The following is a 17,879-nucleotide window of genomic DNA, read 5'->3' as shown; positions in this document are numbered from 1 at the left end:
TTTTGCCCAAACATACGATTTCACTGAATTCTTAGCAAACAACAAAACCATGAATTTTTGGTAAACAACAACTCTCTCTTCCAACATACATAAGCAACTTCTGCTAATGGAGCCGTGGAAAGAATGCTGAATTTGGAATCAAAAAAACCTGAGTTTGAATGCTGCCTCAGGTATGTGTGGCCCAAGGCAAAACCCAAGCCTGAGCCTCAGTTTGCTCATTAGCAATATGGAGATGATATCAGTAATAAGCATCAAATGAGATAATATGTAAAATTTAATATACAATTGTTAATTGGCATTATTATTTTTAGTCCTAGAGACTTTCCTGGCATCACTGAGAGGTTAAGTGATTAGTCTGGGTCTTATATAAATCAGTGAATACATAAGTCTTCTTGACTCTCAAACCAACTCTATCTACTTTTATAAGCCCTTAGATTTATCCCTTGTAAACAAAATGAAGAGTACCTAGGTAATAGAGTAGATAAAAGAGCCAGACTCATCTTCCTGAGTTCAAATCTAGCCTCAGACACTTAATAGCTGGGTGATCCAGGGTAAGTTACTTGACTCCATCTGTCTCAATTTCCTTATTTGTAAAATGAGTTAGAAAATGAAATGGGAAATTTTTCTAGTATTTTTGCCAAGAAAACCTCAAATGGGGTCACAAAGTCAGACACAAATGAAAATGACTCAATAGCATAATAAAAACTGTAATTCATCTTTTAATTGTACTTTATGGTTTTCTTTATTTTATATTATATTTTCTTTATAAAAAAAATCCATGGGTATTATTTCCCCCATTAAACCAAGGAGAATTCAGGCTTAAAGAGCCTGTTACTTGCCCATGGTTATGTAACAAGTACATCTTGGAACCTTTAAGCCCTCTTGGAGGTCTTGAGAGGACTCCAAATACAGTGCTTTTTCCATTGGTCCCCTCTCATAGAACCTTTACATGCAAAATGCTGAGTTCTAAGAAACACAGAAAGATTAATTAAGATGAAGCCTCTATCCTTGGAGCTTCTCATGCCTTCATTTCCACTATCATAGCCATTTCTCTCCTTTCCTCTGTCTGGTCCATTGTAACAGTATCATTGACTGGTTTTCCTGTCTCTCCTCTCTCCTATCTAGCCCATCCTTCACAGAGTCACCAAAGAAAGCTAATATATCACTCAGGTTGCATTGCTTCCCTGTTTAAACTCTTCAACGGTTCTTTATGGCTTGCCAATTAAAATACAAAGTTCTTAGCCCAGTGTTCAAAATTCTACAAAATCTAGGTTATACCTACCTTTGTGACCTGATTTCATGCTATTCCTCACTGCATATTCCACAATCTAGTCAAAGTGGACTACTTACCGCTGTTCTCCTCGCTCATCTTCACATTGTTCTCCATTTCTCCTTCTTTCCTCTGTTATCATGTCACTATGGTTTCCTTCCCCTAAATGTGGATGTGACAAGTGTAACAATGACTACTCTGGCCCTACAGCCTTAGAGTAGCTCTGTTACATTCCACTCACCCTAAAGTTCTTCAGTACCCTACTTTATTTGGCCTCATGAGTTGGGTTAAAGTTGGGAACTAGGTTAAGAAAGTCACAGAAAACTTGTATTTGGGAAGCTGATACAAACATGTGCTATATTATTATGTGACATGTCAAGTAAGCAAAAAAAAAAAAAAACACACACATATGCCATATGGCAATATTGGGAGACAGAGAGAGAGAGAGAGAGAGAGAGAGAGAGAGAGAGAAAGAGAGAGAGAGAGAGAGAGAACAATAGAGATAGAGACAGACGAGAGACACAGAGAGAAACAGAAAAACATATTCATTTCCACAAACGCAAAAAAAAAAAAAAAACCCAAAACCCTCAGCTCAAGGGGAAGTGAGTAGTGTATGATTGCAAAGATTTTAGGGGAAATATATGCTCAAAGTAGGGTTCTTAGAAAGGAAGTTTTATATTCTAAAAATGATCTTGATTAAGAACAGGGAATCAATGCCAAATATGGGAGAGGGTATTTCTACTCAGACCTAGATCCAGTTGAGAAAATCCTTCTGTCATTTATTAATACCAGGCTGGGGTCAGAGGGAGTTTCCTTAGTAGGCCCAGAAATTGGATGAGGGTTTGAGTTGACTAGTTAAGAGAGAAGTAGCACACAAATTGATGCAGATGACTAGGAGATTTTTCTCATCCAGATCTACAATCATTAACTTCTTGATACATGGTTAGCATGCTTTTTTTTTTTTTTTGGTCACTTGCTAGCAAAGCTAAATTCTTTTGTTACTTGAAACTGCCCCCTCTACTAACAAAATCATACATCTAGTTCCTATTCTTATTTCAAGTGTGATTGTTAGTATCTCATTCTTCTCATCTTTTTCAATGACATTCAGGGAGAAATAGTCTCAGGACCAGTTGCTATCTGGCTATCATTCTTTTATATTTAATGTGCTACAGACTATTACACAGGTGGATAAAATAACTTTTGCAATTGAATATTATTACATCAGGCACTTACTAAGTGTATGACCCTAAGCAAATTATTTGATCCTGTTTGTCTCAGCTTCATCATCTGCAAAATAAGCTGTAGAAGGAATGGCAAACCAATCCAGTGTTTCTGTCAAGAAAATGCCAAATGGGATCACAAAGTGTTGGTTACAAATGAAATGATTAAACAACAACAAAATTATTACAATGAACTGAATATTATTACAAATGATTGTTATCACATGAATCTATTAACTTTGACTTCTCTAAATTTATTAAGCAATCAATAAACATTTATTGAATGATTTCTATGTTTGGGTTATATGCTAAAATGATATGCACTTAATCACTTTCTAATGTATACTAAAGTTATTTGTGCAATAATTTTATATATTTCTTGTATGGGTCTCTTCCTCTGTCAGATTATAAACTTCTGGAAAGCAGTACAATGCCATTTTTCATCAGAGGATCCCTAGCACATGGCACTTAATATTTTTTAAACTAAATTGTATTGAACACAACATCCAGGTCACTTGGCAGTTATATTTGTCATTGTCAATTATTAAACTGACTTTCTCTTCTCCATCAGTCTTATGTAAAATTAAATGTCATAATTAGCTTTTTCCAGGCTAATACCTAAGAAAGATGACTGAGTTACAGATCTGTTGTAGGGGAGGCATAGTAGAACAATAAAACCATCATGAGGCATTATATGACCTCCTCTTCATAATCTAGAATAGTGTGATTATTTGCCTACCAAATGACCTCTTTACTTCCACCAATACTCAGCCTAAACTCATTCCTTATAGATTAATATACTCACATCCTTATACTCCTCAGTGGCTAGTGGAAAACCCCATTCCCTATCTCCAACTGTCCATTTCTTTATTCCCAAATACAGCAACTTTCCCCTCCCCAATATCCCATTTCAGATCTGCTTGCCTATTCCACTGTGTTCTCTGGAATCATGTTCTATTATTAACAAGTTTTCTTTCATCTTAGATTTTCTCACTTATTCTTTCTTTTGGTATTCCCTGAGACCTGATTCTCTCTGGAAGATGCTTTCCTCACGATTCTAGTCCCAGCTACACTTTTTCTTACATTTACCCCAGGGCTAGTAGGGGAGGAGAAATACTACTTACTTCCACTGCCACATCTAAATCCTTCTACACTCATCAATCAGGATCCTCTCCTCTTTGAGGTCCATGCTCTGTTAATTTATCATCATATCCAGATCCTGGTAGATCTACTGATCCTCTATAGGAAAATCTCGTTCCTTCTTCTATGAGTTCAATACCTAGATTTTAGCCTCTATACACCCACACTCCTGCCTTTTTTTGAGGGCACTTTAACATACATATTGATGTTTCTTTGAATATACTAACTTCCCAGATCCTCAGTCTACTCAATTTCCATTACCTTCTTTTCTACTCCATCTCATCTATACCCAAATAATCATAATCCCAATTTTAGAATAGCCTACAAGTGATCTACTTCCGTGTTCATGAACTCCCAAATTCCTTTATGTGATTACAGTCTCCCATCTTTCCTTATGTTTTAGGATCCCAACCCTGTTTTATTTAGCCTCACTATGACATCCATTCTCTACACCTATGAGTTTTACACTAGGCTATTCAATTGGTTTCACTCTGTTCCCTTCCTAATCTCAACCCCCTGACAGTCAATTCTATACCATTTCTTTGTCTTGAATCTCTTCTCTGTCTACTTTGCTTCTATTCAAATGGGGAGTCAGAGATGGCCACTGTGCTAATAGCTTCATATTTATCTTATCCAATATCTAGTTTTGTCATTCTATCCACTTGGCCATGCTTACTAGATGAGCTACTCATCTTCTTTTCCATTCAGACATGTCCTCAATAATATATTTTATACCACTTTTCCTGAGCAGATTATCACTGGTAGAATTCTATAGTCTATTTACATCTACCATGTGTTCCTCCATTGCCTTTTAGCTCCCTGGATTTTGGATTCTTCTGAAATATTCTTCTGAAATTATTCATTGTCATGTAGCATAATTAGGAGGATATCAATATTATAAAATATCTGTACTTTGTTAACACAGTGTAGGCTTTCTGGTTCAGTGGGATATTTGTTTAGTGGGATCAAGGATATCTAATACCTACCTAATACTAATTATACTAAAACTAAAATACTAATTCCTTAGCTTGGTATTAAGTTCAATAGGTATTTATTAAGTACCTAGAGTTGCACAGGTAGTATGTGCAAGGCATTTTACTAAAAAGACCCTCGTCTTTGGTTGCTGGGTGAGTTATAGGGACAATTGACAGGAAAGGACAGAAAAGAATTATTGTTCAAGCTACTCCTTGAGGCAAGCAGGGAGGAGCATTGACTTTTTATATAGACTCTTTGTTCTTAAGTGGATCTTTTGTTCCTTGTCAAATTCCTTTCATGACAAAATTATCTTGACCCCACAGTTACTGTATTTCATCAGAAAGTCAAGTCAATTCCTGAGATTATTTTTCTACCATAAAAGAATTTGCAGGTACCTCACTTCTTCACTAATTCCTTTTAGCTTCATAATAGTTAATTTCTTGTCTTATGGTCACTAGTTCATTAGGAATTTAGCCCAATTTGATGGCATCCTCCCCTTGGCTAATTATTACTTCTGCTAGGGAATTTAGCAACAGTCTTTCCCATTATTAATTGCTAAATTCCCCTTTTTGGAAATTCATTCCCTATCAGTAGCTAATATAATCTTGGCCTCTTGATTTGAAGAGATCAAAACTTTCCATTTCTTTTGAGATGCCACTCAACACCGGACTGTATCCCTCATATGGTTTTGAGGTTCAAACCCCTTTCCCCAACATTTGGTGAGACTGTCCTGGAACACCAATATATTTGGAGGTCCAATGCTTATGTACCCCTTCAGCATTAGTATCTGCCTTCAAGGAGTCAAGTACATTCTACTGAAGGGAGTGGGGAGAGATATAACATGTATATAAATAAGTTTAAATAAAACAGGGTAAGAAAGGAGTAAAAGAGAAATTCAAATAAAATATTCTAGAGAATTAAGTGAGGCATAAAAAATTTTCAGCTAGAGGATACAAGGAAGACTTTAGAGAAGGGATGACATCTGAGCAAAGCTTTGAAGGAAGATAAAGATTCTGAAAAGTAGAGATGAACTGATAGTATACTCCAAGCTATTATGAATACACTAAAGTAGGAAATAGATTATTAAGATCAGGATTCAGCCCCAATATCTGCTTAATCCACTAATGTGATGTTGGTAACCTTATGGATATACACCCCTCTCCCATTTCAGCTCCTCAAGTGTCTACTATTACTGACTCTGAGTTTTTTCCTCCTCATTCCTACAAACCCAAAGCATAGGATAGAAAAAGTCAAAATCATCTCTCCCAGGTCAGGCCAAAGATCATGATAAGACTCTCAAAGAAAAGGATAAAATAGTAGAATATTGGAGATTTCCACAGCAAACCCAAAGACCTCTATCTCTATTGTCCTCATGTCCTTGTCAACATCTGGAAAAAGAACAGCCAATCAAGACTACAAATCAAATATGAATTATTCTAAGTTTATAATATAAAGTACTTCACAACCCAACCTTCTACCTATCCTCCTTAGTGTATATTGCTCATATCCACACTCTATCCTCCTTTTATGCTTTATACAGAATGACTTTCTAAGCAACTTTGCATTGGTTGTCTTCCATACCACATTCCACATTCCATCCTTGTTTAAGCCTCTTGAAATTCCTGAATTCTTTCAAGGTTCAGCTCTAGGGACACTTTCTGCTTGAGACCTTTTATAGTCCCCCCAGTGACTGGTGCAATCCTCCCCAAGGAAAATTTGTTTTTGTTTTATACATGCAAATATATGTGTCTATTGCTGTTCCCATTAAAACAGAAGTTCTTGAGAACAAGCACTGTTCTCTTTTTGTCTTCATATCCCCATCACCTAGCAGAGTGATTTGCACATAGTATGTCCTTAATAACCATTTGATGATTAAATGAAATAAATAGTTGGGCAGTCATTGTGTGACTGGTAGCAATAGGAACTCCACATACTTGCTGCCTCAATTTAACCTCATTCTCACATCATGTTACCACATGAAATTCTGAAGTTTCAGAATTAGACATTCACTCCTCTAGTTCGAGAGAACATATAAGCCCCGCCAAAAAAATATGCTGTTCACAGATTTTTTTTCTCTCTAGCATCTTTCACATCAACTATCCAATAATCAAACATCAACAAACATTTGTAAATTCCTACTTTGAGTAATATGCTGTCCTAGGTGCTAGAAAAGACATTCAAAGATGCCTTAAGAATGTTTCTCTGCTCCCCTCACTTGTAGTTGTTTAGTTGTTTCAGTTGTATCTGACTCTCTGTGACCTCATTTGAGGTTTTCTTTGCAAAGATATTGGAATGGTTTGCCATTTCCTTTATCTAGTTCATTTTACAGATGAGGAAATTGATGCAAACAGGATTAAGTGACTTTCCCAGAATCACATATCTAGTAAGAGTCTGAGTATAGATTTGAACTCAAAAAGATAAGTCTCCTTGACTTCAGGCCTAGCACTCTATCCACTGCCCTAGCTGCCCTCAATACCTTTTCTTCCTTCTTTTCTCCTTAAGTTATTACTCTTCAGAGGCTCTTCATATAACATCTTTATCTCTGGGGAGGATGGGATGGAGAAGTGTTAGTAAAGAACTAAATTTAGAGTAATAGAATTTTAGGTCTGGAAAGGATTTCAGAGATCTAATCCAAACTCCACCTATATCATTTTACAGATAAAGGAACTGAGGCTCAGAGAGATTAAGTGATTTGCCAAAATTCACAAAATAACTTAATGACAGAGTCAAACCTAAACCTGGATCTCTTATCTTCCAGTTCAATGATTTTCCCACCACTCTCAGGCCTCCCAAAGAGCAAGCAAACAATGTAATAAATAATCTAACCTGTGCAATTTATCAGTTCACTTTTTTTCATTTTTGCCTTCTCAGTTCTATTCAAACATGAAAAGAAACATAAGTATTGTAGTTTTGAAGCTAAACATGTATTTCTGTTAAACAAAAAAATTCAGGTGAATGCTTTTTCCATATTCAATTCAGCAGACACATTATGCACTTACTTTATGTACAGCTCTATGCTGTGTTTAACAAAATAGATGAAAGTATAATATGATGCAAAACATGTTAATCTGTGATTTTCTAAATCAATGTATGGTACAGGAATCTTTATGTATGACATGGTAATCCCAATTATATTTGAGTTTGACATGTGTAAAGCATTGAATCAAGAGAAGAGAGCCCAGAAGAAAAGAGAGTAATTATTACCAACAAGCTATTATAATAGTATATAAAGGAAGTAATGAGAGCTCTGTAACTGGAGTAGTGTCTATGGAAGTGGAGAGAAGACAAAAGATGTGAAATATATGGAAGTAGTATTGGCAAGACTTTGCTATGGAAAGAGTGAAGGAGAGGGAAGGGTCATGGATGACTTGAAGATTACAATTCCAGGTAACTAAAATGGTTGGCATTATTCTAGTAGAAATAGAAAAAATAGAAGAAAGATAAATTTAGCAGAGGGGGCAAGGTAATGAGCTATGTTTTGGACATATTGAATTTGAGATACTGATAGAAACTTCAGGTGGAAATAATCAACAGGGAGTTGTCCCTGCCCTCCTCAATCCAAAAATGTTAAAAAGCCAGAGAATTAAGGACTAAAGATCAATAGAGAATTTTAGCATAGATATCTGTGTGTGTGTGTGTATGTGTGTGTGTATGTGTATGTGTGTACACACTAATAAGTCATTTACATGCAGATGATAAATTTAGGAAGGACACAGCTAATCAGTTTATTTCCAATTTAGCCAATCGATAAAATCTCAAAAGGGAAAGATTACAGGCACAACCAGGTATCTATATTCTGTTACCCCTCTATAAAGTGTAAAATTCTGCTTAATAGAATTAGAAAGATGACTTTTGATTGGCCATCTGAATGGACTACCACCATAGAGGCCTTTAAAAAGCTAGCTTGCCAACTCTGAAAAGTCTGTAGGGCATAACTGCAAGGACTTGCTCCTGGCAAGCATAAGTGAAAGACACTTATGGAATAAAATCTCAGGTTCGGAGAGAGAATTTTGCTTTTGGAGTATATGACACACACAGCAGGTACCAGGCCCAGACAATCAAGGAAGATAGTCATTAGAGCAGCTTGACCCACCTGGCAGTAAAGTGCCAGTTATGAATTCAGATTTAATTATCATTGGCAGTTTTAAGTTGAGCTTTGGAGAGGAGCAAGAGAAGCAGCATAAGAATATCATAAGAAGAAAAAGGATATTGGGGCCTTGTAATGATAGAGGCTTGAGTTATTTTAGCCACTTGTGTTCTTTATGTGGGTACTTCATTACCAGTATAGTCTATGTATGTGTCTACTCTTCCCACTGATACTGTATTACTTGTAGAAGAACAAACCCCACCTTTATGGGGAGGGAATGTTTTATAGCTATTGTTCTTACTATGCCATCTCCTTAAATGCCCTTTCTTTAATCTAGTTGTATCTATTGTCTATATAATAAAGGTAAGCATGATTGTGGGGCTCATGAGTTATAATTTTAGGAATAAAGAGTTAGGGAATACCTTGAATCTGAAAAAGTTGCCTCCTGTAGGTCTCAGCCTACAACCTGTGAGTGCTTAGTTAGGGAGGTAACCCAGAGATAAGGGAAGTTGTCAAGACAGGAATGAAGAGAGAAGTGCTATATAAACTATATAGCATTAAGGAGCAGTATAGAGAGTAAATAATAAAAGAAAGGGTGAGAGAGCACTTAGTAAAGATACTTGGAGGATACAGGTTTAAATTATAATAGATAGTACATTAAAAATTTTATATAATAATATAGTATATGTTATATAGTATACAACTTATTTATATTACAAATTATATGTTAAATTATAGTAGATCAGGTAGAATGATGATTCAACAAATAAGCCTTCAAAATTGCTAAGGATTAGAGATATCCCTAAAATACCTTTGAAATTGTCCACTAGCTGTGGAGATTTGGAACAAAAGGGGGAGGGAAACAGGGTGACTGCAATGACATCAGGCAAATATACCCAGACCAACTGAAGTCAGGAAAAGGAAGAAAAATGAGAGATTAATTACTCAAGGAAGCAGAGGAAATTAAATACATACAGTTCATGAGAAGGACATAGACCATGAGCTTTTCCAGATAGTCCTGAATCCAAGGTAATTTTTTTTTCTCTGAGTTCTTAGAGTCTTTATACAATAAATATGCCAGACTAAACTTTTTGGCACAGTCCGTAAATGGCTTATTAGTATGATTTAAGCATATTGCAGGTAGATTTTTGATATGTGTATTTGTTGGATTGCTTTTAATTAAGACAGAGAACACCAGAAAAGTACCATATATATATGTATACATATATATATATAATGAACATGAGTATGTATTTATGTATAAGTTCGTGTGTATGTGTGTGTATACATATATATCTCACATGCTATATAAATATTATATGGCATAATAATAAGTATATAGATACATACTTAAAATTTTAAACATGGAGTATATGTGTATTTTTTTTCTGGTGTTAGTAGACTCTATTTTAAATGTTTCAAATCAATCAACAAATATTTATTAAATTCATATACACAAGGGACTGGTTATTAGTGCATTGACACATGGATAAACACATACTTATCAATATGATCCTATCTATCAGGGAATTTGAAGAGTTTTCCAGAAGAAGATATAACATATATATGCAAAGATAAATCCAAAAAATATTCCTACAATATAAGGTAATACAGGAAACCTATTGTAAAATTTTGGTTAAGCATTAAGTTTCCTTTTCTGTATCATCTGCTAGCCTTTCTGTGTCATCTAAGGCTTCTGCAAAACTTCCTAGAAATTTCAATTTGCATTAATTTCTTATGACAATTTATGCTATATCAAAACTATGGTGAGGGAAGTCACTATGTAGAAGGGATAACTGGATTCTCATCTCTAAAATGAGAGTGGTAGCTTAAGATGATCTCTGAGGTCCTTTATACTTTTAGCATTCTAGCACTGAGAAATCCAATAGCTTCCCAAAGTGCCATTAAATATAGAAATATACATGGAATAAACTGTGCTCTGAGGAGCAAACTTATTGTCCATTTTATTGGATGGTCTTAAGGCTGCCTTATTGGCTTATATCTGTGTGAAAGTAGTTTGGTGAAAGACTTATGCATTTATGCTATTTAGCTCTCTTTGGATTTTTAAGAGAAATAACATGTATCACTATTTAATGGCTGTTTATGGGTGTGTGCCTCTGATTTTTTTCATTGAAATGGAATATTGTGAGCATGGAGAATGAGCACTGTTTTTTGCCTCTTTGTATTCCTACCATTTAGCACAATGCTTGGTATATAATAGGAATTTAATACATGTTTACAGGTTGTTTGATTCCACCAGTTTCTGGTACAAGTAAATAGTGCTTCATAGTATGGACCTTTTCTGAGGTCACACAGTGCTTCCTTTATGACCCACTTGATGTATATGTCTTACTGTCTCTTTCTCTGCTCACCAGTCCTTTTGGGAACTATTTGATTATCAGCAAATATCTTTCCTAGGCTCCTCATTCGAGGTGAAAATGAAATAGACTAAGTGGACCTAATGCCAAGTTTCTGAACACATTTTTATTTGTCAGAAAAGAGAAATAGATTCATGCACAACCTGTACTTTCCTACCTTTCAAGTCCTCATACTTTTACAGTATCCACATACTCTAGGATCACATTATATACTGGTCTTAAAGCCTCTTAGAACCATACTCCAGAGAGGCCTGATCTCCAGGCTCCAGACTTTTTCACACATTGTGTACCTTTACCTTGCTTGCCCTCCTTATTCCATCTCCTGCCTTCTTTGGTTTCCTCCAAGATTCAGCTCAGATCTCACTCTCTACAAATGACTTTTCCTGGTCTCCCCTTTCCCACTCCATTGCCCAGGGTCCACCTCCAATTTACCCGGTGTCTTGTATGTACATAGTTGTATGTATATTGTCTCACTCATTACAATGTAAGTTTCTTGAGGGCAGAGTGTGTGTGGCTTTCTCCCTCTCCTTTTCCTTCTCCTTTTCCTATCTCTCTCCCTCTCCCTGTTTCTGTCCCTCTTTTTTTCCCCTGTCCCTCTTTCTTTCTCCTCTCCCTCTCCCTCTTCTTCTTTTCCCTCTCCCCTTTCCTTTTCCTCTCCCTCTTCCCCTCTTTCTCCCTTTCTCTTGTCCTCTCCCTGTCCCTCTCCTTCTTTCTTTTTATATATGTGTCTGTTTGTTCGTCTGTCCATCTACCTACCTATCTATTCATTTGTTATGCATTTACTCATTTGTTTTAAATGTATTGCCTTGTATTCCCAGTGTTTAGCACATTTCCAGGTACATATTAAAAGCACAATAAATACTTGATTGATTGAAACTGACTACAATTGATCTTTAACAGAGCTTTCCCGCGACCCCTGCGAGGAGAATCCCCTCCACGCTGGAATGTCGTGGACAGCGCCCCAAGTTTCTAGTCCCTTGTAAAGGTCTTCCCGTTCGAGTTCTTACTTACAAAAGAAAGCTGGGCCCCGAACCCCGTGGCGGGTCCAGAACTCCCGAAGGGACTTTGTGACGCCTTTTATTGTAGCAACAGCTCCTGGTCGCTTGCCCGAAATCCCCAGCTCCTTCCTTTACAGAGCCTATAAAAGAGGCGCTGCTGGAAGCGTACAGGGTCCCGGCTGCAGGCTGCTGGGGCTAGTGAGGTAGGGAAAAGGGGAGGACACAAGAACGAGGGGCCAAGGAGGCCAAAGAGAGCAACAAGAGTGATGGGGTGCGGGGCTTCTAAGCCTCTGGAAGAGCAACGACCGGTACCGGAGCCTAAGAAAGGCTGGGAGGAAGGGAGCGAGGTAAAAATAAACATCGACTTCTGCAATCCGTTTCGCTCGGTAGGGGCCACCGCGAGTCTCTTCCTCCCCAAGTCCCCTTTAAGGGGAGTGGGAGAGGATACTGGCCTCTACAGACCGCCGGGAAATAAGACTGCGCAAGTAATGCCCATTTACCACCTCTTGCAGCTGTAGAACAGCTAGAGCAAGGTACCTATGGAAGGGAGGGAAGTCATCTCACTTTTAACCAGCAGGTTTGGCAGGGATGCCATCCAGTTTAAGGTTGATAGTCTTATAATTTAATGAGCGCCAAGTAGATCAGCAGGAGAAGTCGAATCAAAAGGACAAAGACGGGAACACTGGCTGCTGAACGCTGAGTCCTGCTATGTATAGCTGCGCTTAGCAGAATCACAAAATAGTCAGGTAGGGAGTTTCCCGGAAAATGGAAGAGCTGAGCTCTCTCAGAGAGCCGCCACCTGCCGGCTTACAGTGATTAGATGCTATAGCAGCTTCACAAAATACCATTTTCTCTAGAAATCTCTCTAGGTAATAGGGTTATAGTTGAAGGGTTGGCTTGAACCCCAGTGGGCATCTACTGCAATCTTCTTGTTTTAAAGATGAGTAAACTGAGATCCTGGGAGTTGTGATATGATGGGGGAGTAAGCCTCAGGGATCAGATTTGAACATCAGGCTCATTGATTTCTCCATTATACCAAGATAATAAAAATTGATAGACGCAGAGAGAGAATCCGGTAGAAATATCAAAAGCCACTACTTTCCCTTCCTTCCCCCAATTCAGAAACCTTTTCAGTTCACTAGAGAATGGTCACTGCTAATTAGGACTAACCCTAGCTAAAATTCTATAATAGAAGCTTGACCTTCATTATTCTTGTTGTATAGTGAAAGAACGACAGTAGCTTCAAATGTCACTTTTGCGCCTGATTTTCTGTAAAGTGGAGCAAGTTCACTTTACCTGCCTGGGTCAAATTTTCATTTGTAAAATGAAATAGCTGAGCTAAAGAATTCCTGGTATCCCATTCAATTCCAAACTGTTGATCCTATAATCTTATCCTTTTTCAAGATATTTTCCTTTCCCCCCAGGTTTCTAATTGTACTGGAACAAACTGAGCACCCTTCCAACTTTTGAGTTTGTCATTCTGCCCAAGGTCCTAAGATTGGGCCTCTCCTCTTCCCTTATGCTTTTATGTGATTCTTTCTACCAATATATTCCAGGCATAGGTCCCTTTCCCTCATAACCCTGCACCTAATCTATATAAACTAACTTGAGCTAATGTATGATCGACATACTGTGGCTGACAATATCTTTTATCCTTTACCAGTTGACATCTGTATCTTAAAGTGCCCTATAATTGTTCTTAGGTGAAAAAGCAATACAGGAAGTTGAAAAACTGTAATGTGACCAACAGGGGAGTTAATGTGATCAAGAATATGTTTTGGTGTCCCTCCAAGGCAGCAACCTAGGCTTTAGTGGAAAGCTTTACATGTGCACTTATCACACCTAGGGTTTCTTCCTTTAAAGGTAAATGCTAAAGGCAAATACTACAACATATTAGCAACAAGTATCATCCATTGGATAGACTCAGATGCATAGTAGAGAGTTTCTTGTCCCTATGGTAAAGAATCAGGGCTTAGTGTGAGGTCTGAGTGTGCCTTATGTTCACTGATGGTCTTTGAACATAGTTCTCACTCCCCAGGAAATAAAAGAATTTAAGTGGAACAGACTGGTCTCAATGAGTTCTACAGAAATCATTTTTAAAATGCATGTATTTAACTTTTCAGCTAAAGAAGTAGTAACATCATGGATAGCCAAAGTGTGTCAGTATTCAAAAAAAGTAAAATTAAGGATTGAGTCTGGGGCAGCAAAAGTAGTATAGTAAATAAGAATGCCAGGCTTGGAAGTCAAGAAGATCTGATTTTCAAATCTGGTCTCAGGCATTTACTAGCTATATGACTCTAGACAAGTCACTTGACCCTATTTGTCTTAGTTTCTTCATCTATATGAGCTGAAGAAGGAAATGACAAATCACTCTAATATCTTTGCCAAGAAAACCCTAAATGGGGTCATGAGGGATCAGACATGACTGAAAACAATTGGTAAACGAAAATATAATAGAATTTAATTTAGATTTTGTCAAATTCTGAGCAGGATAACTAGCAATAGTAGCCTTGGAAATGTTTCTGGCTAACCTTGCTGTGTCTTTTTTTTTAGCTCTTGATATTTCCATCCTCTGTAAATGTTCTGGTAGAAAATAAATGGTAACTTGATGGTGGGCCAAAAAAAATTAATACAAGAGAAACTTTAAATTTTTTGTGTATCATTATTAAGTTATTTGTATAAAAAGATCCTGTATTAGGTACTGGAAATAAAAAGAGAAATCAACAGCTTCTCTTCTGAAAGCCCCTTTTCTCTTATTATTCTGCCAGGATGCAACATTTAATAAATGGCAATTTGAGTAGGAATGAGTGAGTACTAACAGCAAAAGAGACAAGGGAAGATTTTCTACTGAATATAGTACATTGGCTAAGCTTTAAAGGGAGATAAGGATTCTCTGAGGCAGAAGGGAAGATAGAGTACTAGATCTGGGTATAACAAATAAGCCACTTAGAGTATACAAATGGAAATTATTTGCAATTAGTTTGGAAAGGTAGAGTGGTTGGTTGTCTTTTGTTTTCAAAGAGGACTCAAATGACATCACTATGTTAGTGTCTAATTACAGTGTGTTCAACTGTGATTGAGCAGACTAATACAAGCTCAAAATGCTCTGCCACAGGTCAGACACAAATAATCCCTATCAACATTTGGAGTGGCTTCCCATTTCTTTTGGACTAATTCAATTCTGCTTTGTCATAGAGCACAATGCCTTCTCTGATGAGATCATGCTATGTTGGGCAGTCCTGTGCTGGTATCTCCATGACATACAATTCTAAAGTACTTAAGAGAGACCTTGAGAGTGTCCTTGCATCACTTTTTCCGACCACCTTATGAGTGCTTGCCCTGTGTGAGTTATCCATAAAATAATCTTTTTGGCAAGTATGTATTTGGCATTCAAACCATGTGGCCAGCCCAGTGGAGTTGTACTCTGCAATAGAGTTGGAATGCTTGGCAGTTTAGTTCTAAGAGCACTTCAGCAGTTATTTTATCCTGCCAGGTAATTTTCAGAATCTTCCTAAGACAAATGGAAGTGGTTCAGTTTCCTGGCATAGCACTGGTATATTATCCAAGTTTCATAGGCATTCAAGAATGAGGTTAATACAATGACTCTATAGATCTTAAGTTTGGTAGACTGTCTAATACCTCTCCTTTACCAAACTTTCCTTTAGAGCCTTCTAAACAGTGAGGTAACTCTGGCAATGCGTGTGTCAATCTCATAATCAATATGGACATCACTAAAACTAGACTGGAATCCTATTGTGATGGGCTTTAAATATCAAGCTGCAAAGTTTCTATTTTTATTACAGAGTCAAGAGAGAGTCATGTTTCTTGAGTTTCTTGAGTAGGGGATTGACATGGACAGATCTGTGCTTAAGGAAAATTATTTTGGTAGCTTTCATGGAAGATGAATTGAAGGGAAGAGCTGTAAAGCCTCCTTTACAGCCATAAGACAAAGGGGATTAAACCTAGGTTTATGCCAATTTATAGAGCAATAACCAAACTTTAATTTTTAAATTCCCTAACCATTCACTTCTATATTCTAATCTATTTTACATTCTTTAATTTATTTATAAAAATAAATAGAGGCAAACACTCAAATCTATGATCTTGTTTCAGGAGAGGTCTCATTAGTATTCTAGTACAATTCTGCCATACCTCAGTTGCTTACATAAATGCATAGACCCCAGAGAGCATACTTATTAGAAATTCAGCATTTCAACTGTGCCTTAAAAATGAGTCAATATGAACATATTTCCTTGCATGAAATATCTTTTTTTTAACTGTACAACGTTAAAATATTCTGAATAAGACTTAGTAAGACCTGTTTACATGCATTCTCTTCACTCTTGCCTAAGTCTGAAGTGATGAGAAGGAATTGTAATAGAATAATGTATGATGTGCAGTAAAGCATCTGAAACTCTTCTCAGTGGGAGAATTGTACTTTTCCTACATGCATAATTCAAAGGTTACCTAATAAATTTTCTGAACATTGATAAGAATAACCTTTGGTGTTGGCAGGGGGTGGACTAAATTACTTTTAAATATCTATTTGTGCCTAAGAACTCATTTCTGGATGAATTTATGAACCTATATATTTTTACTTACTAAAATTAAACTATTTTTAAAAATCAAATTTTGAAACAAAATTTGCCCTCTCTTGTACCTGTAGCACTATTTTTGAAGCTATTTCTATTAGCTATTATGCAGCTAAATCCATTTACAAGCCAATTTATAATTATTAGATTTGGAGCTACCAGTCCACTCCCTCAATCTTTAAGAAATAATGTCCTTTTGCCTGCATAGAAAACTCTTGCTTCTCCAAAAACTTAGATTCTTAGAGAGCAATTTCAGATTTCCCACAACCATTATTTTAGATTCCACATGACAATTCTAAATACAGGATAATTTCAAAGTCATATCTTTCCAATATCACAACTAAAATAACAGTATTCTACCTGAATATTTGACAGTAAATTAAGTCAATGTGTTCCTATAGTCCCATTAACATCTGCTCCCTTCCTCCTCCTATTTTTCTATGGAAATAGACACATGAATTAGGATTCAGATTAGGATTCAAACCTATTCAATTCCAAATACATTACTCCTTTTTAAGAAAGGAAAGGAAAACCAAAAAGAAATGTTGGGGGGGGTTGGGGAGAGGAGAATGGACTCTCTGTTTTGAGACAAAAACTTCTACTTATTCTCTATTCCTACCAAAAAAATTCACTATCTAAAATGCAAGTAAACTGATTTTTGAGATGAAAATGCAAATTATATGTATGTGTACACACATATATGTAACCATACATATATTTTACATGTATATGTATATCTGTAACTGAGTAGAAGTACTTTTCTATATATGTGTGTACATATATGCTGCATGTATACATACACACATACATACATAGTTTCCCTATCTTACTCTTTAAGAAGTATAGTAGTTACTCATAAGTCTTATCAGCCCAAGAATTTTGACCTGATCCATTTTTCAAACTGGAATTATTTACCCCTCCTGAGACAGCCTCATGACTATTCACTCCTAGAGGCTTACCATACTGGTGTCAGACAATGTAAACACTCAATCAGTACTGAAACTCAAAAGCCTTATACTCAAATGATCCTCATACTTCCTAGTAGCAGGGATTATAGGCATAGAGCATCATGTCCAGTCCCTAGAAATTAAACAGATAAACTTTTCCCTCCCAATTACTAACAAGCAAAGATATAACCAAAGTATTTTAGAATCACAGAAACCTGAAATTGGAAGAAACCTCAGTAATTACAGAGTCCAAGAAAAATCCTCTCTACAAG

At 36.6% G+C, this 17,879-nt stretch overlaps 1 protein-coding gene and 1 long non-coding RNA gene across 3 annotated transcripts in view; one reads left to right on the top strand and one right to left on the bottom strand.

Annotated features, from left to right (window-relative positions):
- Positions 1-17,879, bottom strand: part of LOC127544144 (uncharacterized) — a 72,897-nt gene that overhangs the window by 53,958 nt on the left and 1,060 nt on the right. Inside the window, exon 1 of one of the 2 annotated variants that reach the window (XR_007949381.1) lies at positions 12,082-12,167. The exons of the other annotated variant lie outside the window; for it this stretch is intronic. This is a non-coding gene — a long non-coding RNA (uncharacterized LOC127544144). Of the gene's footprint in view, positions 1-12,081; positions 12,168-17,879 lie in introns of those variants that run through there. 2 annotated transcript variants of the gene reach the window in all.
- The window catches only part of STMND1 (stathmin domain containing 1), a 40,460-nt gene continuing 34,744 nt past the window's right edge, over positions 12,164-17,879 (top strand). Inside the window, exon 1 of the mRNA XM_051970647.1 lies at positions 12,164-12,415. Coding sequence (XP_051826607.1) covers positions 12,335-12,415 — 81 coding nt within the window. The 5' untranslated portion in view covers positions 12,164-12,334. The remainder of the gene's footprint in view (positions 12,416-17,879) is intronic.

Source organism: Antechinus flavipes, chromosome 1, assembly GCF_016432865.1.
Source record: "Antechinus flavipes isolate AdamAnt ecotype Samford, QLD, Australia chromosome 1, AdamAnt_v2, whole genome shotgun sequence".
Classification (NCBI taxonomy): Eukaryota; Metazoa; Chordata; class Mammalia; order Dasyuromorphia; family Dasyuridae; genus Antechinus; species Antechinus flavipes.
The sequence above is the reverse complement of the archived record's forward strand: the minus strand, read 5'-3'. Positions and strand labels throughout refer to the sequence as shown.